General features: G+C 27.5%; 1 protein-coding gene across 1 annotated transcript; it reads left to right on the top strand.

Annotated features, from left to right (window-relative positions):
• The first annotated feature begins 4399 nt into the window (after positions 1-4399).
• Positions 4400-6684, top strand: LOC116778187 (uncharacterized). Its single transcript, XM_032672124.2, has 5 exons — positions 4400-4714; positions 5657-5754; positions 5867-5957; positions 6085-6162; positions 6505-6684. The coding sequence occupies exons 1-5, from the start codon at positions 4471-4473 to the stop codon at positions 6603-6605; spliced, it is 612 nt and encodes a 203-aa protein (XP_032528015.2). The 5' UTR covers positions 4400-4470; the 3' UTR covers positions 6606-6684.
• The last annotated feature ends 1024 nt before the right edge of the window (positions 6685-7708 follow it).

Raw genomic sequence — 7708 nt, 5'->3', positions numbered from 1 at the left:
TTGTGTAAAATACGTGACTTAACCAGATTATCATCTTATCATCTTTAAAACTCATAAATACAATAACCGAAAACAAGAAAAGAATAAGGGGAGCTCAACTTGTTGTTATCACATCATTATTTTCATACATAACGAATTCCATTTTGAATATTAGAGTTCAATTTTCCTTTTTCATTCTTTGACAGCGTTTAAGTTCCTAAGAATCCTACGAGGTATATAATACTTTTTCCTTTGACTTTCCTACGAGACGTAGTCTCATCAACTTTCAGAACTTGGCTAGGTTGATATTTAGAATAAACATTTTTTTTTAATCTCAGAAATATAATGAATTTTATATTTATCGTAAATTTATTTTATCGAATTCATAATGCCATAAATATAAAGAAAAACAAAACAATAAAACGACCTTTAGCATGACGTCGTCAAAGTAAATTAATCAAGAAAACAAGAAAAGAAGATACGATTAGATAACTATGTAAAAAACACTCATATGAAATAACATAATAATAATAATAATATATATTTTATCTAAATGTAGTGCTATGTGAATTTAAAATAATTTCCGACTAATGCTGTTCAATTTTTAATAGTATAATATTTTTTTCCCAATTCCCAAATCTGTATTACCCATTGTTTCCCAGGATTCGCTGTGTTCCATAAAAATTTAAATATATTTTATTATTTTAATGACGTTATCAAAATATTTAATTACATTATTATATATTAAAGAAAACAACTATTTCATATAAAAAAATATCATTTTTTTTTATTTACTTTAATTGTTATGTGCTTAATTTTAGGACATAGCTTTATCTTCTTGGATATGATAGTAAAATATAAGTCGTTATACTTTTAGTACGATTAGTCTACTCATGAGTTAGACTCGCTTATACTGCGGAGTGTTATCCTTAAATTTTGTCGTCCTTAGACAAATCCTAATACAGTGTTCCTCTATGGATGAATATTATACTAACCGTATAGCACCAATATACCCTATATATACTGTGTAGCATTGATATTACTAACAAATTAGGTATAGATGTCGTAAATCTTTATGCAGGTAACTGTGTAATGTAAAAAAATTAAAGTCTAAATCAATGACAATACAGTACAGAATTAGAAATTTATTATAATAATTTCTTATAACACAGTGTTGCCATACTTCTCTGAAAGGAATTCACCGATTTTTATGAATTTTTTTTTGTATAATTGAAAAGTCTTTGAATTTTGTTATCGATGTTTAACACTCCAAAGTGGTAGATGTGGTCCACCTCATTTTCTTTTTTATCCTAGCACTAGAAACCACCTAAAATCCTAAAATATTTTACCTTTTCACATTTAAGTTTTCTCACATTCTTACTCAGTTAAAAGCAATATATTTAAAAAACCTATTCGTCTTATTCATTATTATTTAAAGAAATAGTTACGGATGTACATTCATCCATAAATCTTATATATTCATTGAAATTATATAAATGTACAATCCAAGTCCAATAAACTTTATATATAACAGAATTCCTTTACAATTCAATGATTATAGATTCTGTTATATTAATTGGTCTGGAGGTTCAAAGTAACAAATTAAACTGTCAAATCAACTGTAAAGAACATATATAGAACACAGGATATTGTCGCACCGCAACTTCGTTTCAATTACTATTCTATTTATATGAAACAAATTTTACGTTTGTGCGTAGTAACATATATATTTCAATATTTTCACATCAAATCATATTCACATTTTATTTGTGACGTGTTGTGCAAAATTATCTGTAATAAGTGTTCCTGATATACACGGCACATTATAAAAATAAAAAAAACCTTTATTTATTTTTTTTTGCCACGAAGGTCAAAGAAAAGACAGCCAGAGAAATTATAATTTTAAGAAGCAGAAAGGGAGATAAAATCTTACTTTATCAATTAAGATATAATTTTTCATACAAATAAATAAAAATGAAGAGTCTGCAATACCAAATTAACCGATATTTATCAAACACCTATAGCAAAATACATAATATTTGAAATTTTTAAGTTTATTCGTGCCTGTTTCTGTAAGTTCTATCTATTATCTCTAGAACTTACAGTTAGACTAGACAGTAGACTGTGTAAGCTCAACAAACAATATAATATTGTTTTCCTAAACTACTAATTGAATTTTACTTTTTTGTATAATTCAACTCAAATGAAGTTGCAGGTGACAGCTATTAACAAAAACTATTCGTTAAAACTGAATCTCAGATATTGTATCTCCTGATCAATCCATCAAAACACTGTGCCACTTTTGATATAAATGGTCCTACGAGTAGTATGAGTTGGCTATGCTAGTTGTTGCAGCTACTCGTATACCCGAAATACACGCGCTATCACATGGTACGGAATTTAATTAACACTAAAAAGGTTATGAGTGCTAAAAAATATAACGAAAGTTACAGTTTAATACATTTAATACATTTAATACATTTACAGTTTAATACGTACGTAACTACAGTTCAATAAAAATACCCTCAGGATTTCCAGAAGAGAAATTTATAATTTTTACAAAATAAAATATAAAACCTATATAATATCAACTTTATTTCTGATTGGTTAAGGCAATTCATGACAATATATTCACAATATTAGAAAAAAATATATATTTTACAAGCCTAACCAATAGTCTTTAATACGATGACGAGGATATGAGGATAGGCCTTCATATCTGCATTACATAAATATGATGCAACACCAAAATAGTGGTCTTTGAAGCCATTTTTTAATATATATTTTCAACTTTCTGCTTTAACAGAAAATGAGCAAATTAATTGATATATTACTTAACTTCTTTCTTCTTACATACAGAGGGATGTATCTTGAGCCTCAAATCAGCGATTACACGGGGGTGTAACGTCGGCATACCAGTTCAGTACCAGAAGTCATAAAGCGTGATATAACATCTGCTTCTACAGATCATAAATTAAGTTAAATCTATCCCTATAAATCTATTATTCCGATATAATAACGCAACTGAGAACGATAATCCTCATTTCTACTAACTAGATTGAATTAAATTATTGAAATGTGTCCGAATAAATACAATCCACATATTTATGATTAAATGAAACTAATTGTTTTTGGATACTAGGCTTTTTTAATTATTTTGTTTCTACATGTTCTCCACGTTTCGATTGCTTTTCAGAAACCGTAATCAGAGGCAGATATAATAAAAGTGTCTTAGATATCATTAAATTATATAATATTCACAGAACAGCGAAAGACTAAACAGATAATTACACGTGTTATCCTCGCCATTTGATAAAGAAACAATAATAATGATTATACAAGTAGTTAAAAGAAAACATGAATATAATTTAGCACAGCACGTTAAGCCCGCCTATAATAAAGTAAAAACGAGAAGATTTCTACACAAAACTAAGCTGAATACGGAATTTTAATAAAAGTTAGGACTCTTCTTAATATAATCCTCGTACGATTGACTCCAATATAGATTTGGAAATCTGAATGGCAATATTATAAAATTGAGAGTTTTAGTTAGACTGTGGCAACTGATGCGATCATTCGTTTAAACGACAAACGATGCTTGAAATTCCATTTGAATTCTCTTCTACTTAATGAAATGTAGCCGTTCACTTTGTATGTTACCCAGTATCATGATCACTTTCTTTCAAACTATGTATAAACATAATTATTTTATTATTTCTTTCTATATAAAGTTTCCATACATTGACAAAGAAACGCCTTTGATTTGTCTGCTTTCTTAAATAACTAAGAATTTAGCAGAAAAAAGTTAATTAACGTTTGTTTTGTGAAACATCACTTAAAATACTAACTGAGTCTCGTAACAAATATTTAAGTTTACTTAGAATTTTTAAACGTAAATTTTACGAATGGAAATAAACGGATAAAGCTATTTATTTCTATCTGTAAATTAAAGCAATTCTAATAGAAAATTGTGTATCACGTAATCCAATTTATAGTACCTAAATTTGAATTTGATTAAATTAACACATAATTACTAGCTAAGCTGTTTCTGTTTTTATTACAAATTTAAGAGTCAACTGAAATGAGAAAGTGTAATAGAAGAGCCACTTTTCCGTTGAAATGTAGTTAGCAGTCATTTCAACGCAATGTCCTTTAGACGCGCTCTAGATTTTAGCATGAAAGAATTTGTAATTAAAAGTGTGAAGGGTTTTTATGGAATAAAAAGATATTTACTATGTAAAAGTTTTAAATGAGATACATGAAAAATACGTTTTTAATGTAAATGAATTAGTTAAAGGTGTAGGGTGACCTTTATTTCTAAATGTACGAGTATAAACTATTTTTAGTAGTTTCAGATATAGAACCTTTTCATTATTGAATTGATATGACGGATTTACTTATATATATTACTGATGGCATGTTAAACGTCTGACATGCAATTGAAATGTTCCATATAGAAAACATGAAATATATCAATCTTTAGATTATATTATGGATAATGAAGGAAAATTTTCTGTTAATAAAAGAAACTCATTAAAAAACGATGGTAAAGATCGTTGGGAAATAGCGTGGCACAAACCCTGTGTCTTTTATAAGCCAAATTTGGTGAACAAGCTATGGCCAATGTTGGTGATGATTGGTTCATTGGAGATAGCTGTTGGCATCATCCTGCTTATAGTTTTGGTTTTGTACTCTCAGGAATTTGATAAGATATATTCATCTGAATATAATAAAGGTATGTGAATTTTATAATAACATAACAGAGGTTAATACAAATAATAATATTTTTCTAAGTAATAAATACCAAATTAATAATATTTCCAAACGAACATATAACAGAATACTCTGGTTTAGATGTTAATTAGAATTTCGGTATAGATAAATGCTAAATGATTAGTTATAGTGTGAAGATAACACTTCGGTAAGATTGAAGACAAATAAATAGTCTAGATGAAATAACATATACCTACAAATATTAAAAAAAAATCACATATGGATATAATAATATATCATATAACATAATCAAAAAAGTATAGCATTAACAAAAAAAATACTAAGGTCTAGCACTGATATTAGTGAATATAATACAATCAAAGTGATAACTAGCACAGTATCATTTCCTAATAAGCCACCATGTTTCCTAATCCCATTGTTATTCTCAAATTATTATTACTTTTCTGTCAATATTCTTATGATTTCCCGCTTGGAGTTTTGTTACTGCACCATAATGTTGTATTAAAATTGTACAGCGAAATAATATATTTTACATCTTTCATTCAATTTATATGAACGTAATGATGGATTCATATTGCTGCAATTTGATTAAATATAAAATAGTAAAGGTAAGTTACTCTAACAAGAAATTTTATTTACATCCCACTCACGTTCAACCGTTATTGATTTATGTCAACGTAAGACGTTTTGAAAAATAATAATTTTCAATTAATTGAGAGATCTGATAGAGGCTTTCATTAGTGAGTGGGTGTTTAAAATAAAATACGTATAATAGTCACTTACTATCGTTTATCATAAAAAGCTTTAAGTGACTCGAAATGATCACTTACAAAAACACTTACTATGTTCATACAACTTGCGTTTGGACGAATAAAAAGTGATATATAATAAGAAATTGTTCCAATGTATTTTTCATGTATTTAACTAATATTTTCTTTTGTAGCTATCACTTCGTCCACGTTTGTTGTTCTCTTTATACTTGCTCTGACTGGATCCGTCTTACTTATTTCATTAATTTTGGATCGACGGAGACTAATGCTTGTAAGAGGCCAATTATCTCACGTTTAATAAACATCTGTTTTGTTGAGATTAATTAAAACATCATGCATAAATGAACGTGTTACAATCAATTATATTTATATATTATTTTCAGATTTACATTTTACTGTCAACAATCCTTTGTACTTACATATTCGCCTTGTCGGCGTTTGAGATACATTATGGAATTCTAAAATTACGAACAGGTAAAGTCGTATGAAAGTTTCAACAATTCTGTATAATACTTAAGTCACAAGAGTAAAGAAAATATAAATACAATAAACAAAATATCCAGACGACGTATATTTGGTATAAAGAAAATTCTTGTTTCAGATTCTTACAATAAAGATACGAAAAGGGAAATATTTAACACTGCTTGTATTTTGGGAATTATTACAATGCTTAGTTCAGGTGAAGTTTACGTACATTGAAACTTTAAACAGCACCTTTACAAATATATGAACTCATGTACACTTCTTTAAAATTCTGTGACAGCACCTTCTCTTTTTGTTTATAGCCATTGTTACAAAAAATCTTAATAATTATTAATCAAAATTCATTATTATTCGAAAGAGAAAATTAACAAACGACATTGAAATATATTTTTGATTTAATAGAATATTAAACTCTTAACCTTATACTCTCGGATGACTTGTTAAGAAAATTCTGTTTGGATGGATAAGATCCTGAGAAAACCCACGTGCACTAAATAGCTTTTCTAGAATAAAAACATGACATTTAATATATTTTTAGTTGTTCACTTCATCGGAATCCTCGCTGTCATCACCTTTTACAGTTTCAAATATTTCCAACCGAGACTGCAGGAAAAATACGAGCTGGTTGATAATACTTGATGGAGGCACGTTGAATTAATTATTTAAAAAAAAAAAAATTAACTGTAATTAAAATGTAGAGATTATATACAATTTTTTTAGACAAACCTTTTATTTTACTACAAATAAAAAAAAAAGCAATAAATTTTTAAATGTAAAAAATGATAATTAAATTTTTGTACTCAAACTTAAAAAAGTGTTAGCCGATCGTGCAAAATTACACTAAGCATAATTAATACTTTTATTGTTTATGGTATATCACAGAATTAACAAATCTAAATGAATCCTCTTAATTACAAAAATATAAGAGTAACATTGAAATTACTTAATATTATTTGATTATATATGAAAGTCACTCTATTCGAGGAATTCCCAGATGACAAACATTAAGGCCAATAAATAAACGAAACCTCGATACACCTTCAACACTTCAAACTTCACAAGATACTGCTTTTTACGTGAACTTCTCAATGATCTACTTCAACTTATTAAAACCCATCGTTTATATTTACGACTTTTTCATTCATAGAGGTGAACAAAATAATATACTATTGCTGTAGCACCCCCAAATACTCTATTTTCTAAAGCAATAACCATAAAGTTCAGAATGAATAGAGACTTGGACGCTAAAAAGCAATTTGATAAGATGCATGAGTATCAAAATTTTGTTTCAATAGTTTGTTTGATAGTTCAAACATTTAACTTCAGTTTAGATTCAAACTAGGTAGAGGAAGCTAGAGTATTCAATTTACTTAAGTTTAAGTAAATTGTGGGCTTAGGCTGGCAGATTGGTAATTTCATTTATGTAGAAGTTACGTATGGTATTCTAAGCTAATGTAACGAGCCGGATACCTAGGCTTACACATTGAACGTATTAATCAATTATACTAAAAAAATATGTAAATGTAATAAAAATTAATAAGTCACCTAATGAATTGAATTAAATTAAAATTTCAAGTACATTATTAATATTTTGGACAGTTTTTTGTACTATATTGTTACATGTTTTATAATTTCTCATCCATGCTATCGGTTTGATTTTTTAATGCAATTTAGGAACTGATATACAAAAACTAAACTTAATAAAAAAAATACAAACCTATAGGTGGAAAATAAAAATTAAA

This window comes from Danaus plexippus, chromosome Z, assembly GCF_018135715.1.
Source record: "Danaus plexippus chromosome Z, MEX_DaPlex, whole genome shotgun sequence".
Lineage (NCBI taxonomy): Eukaryota > Metazoa > Arthropoda > Insecta > Lepidoptera > Nymphalidae > Danaus > Danaus plexippus.
This window is presented reverse-complemented; position numbering and strand designations above follow the sequence as displayed.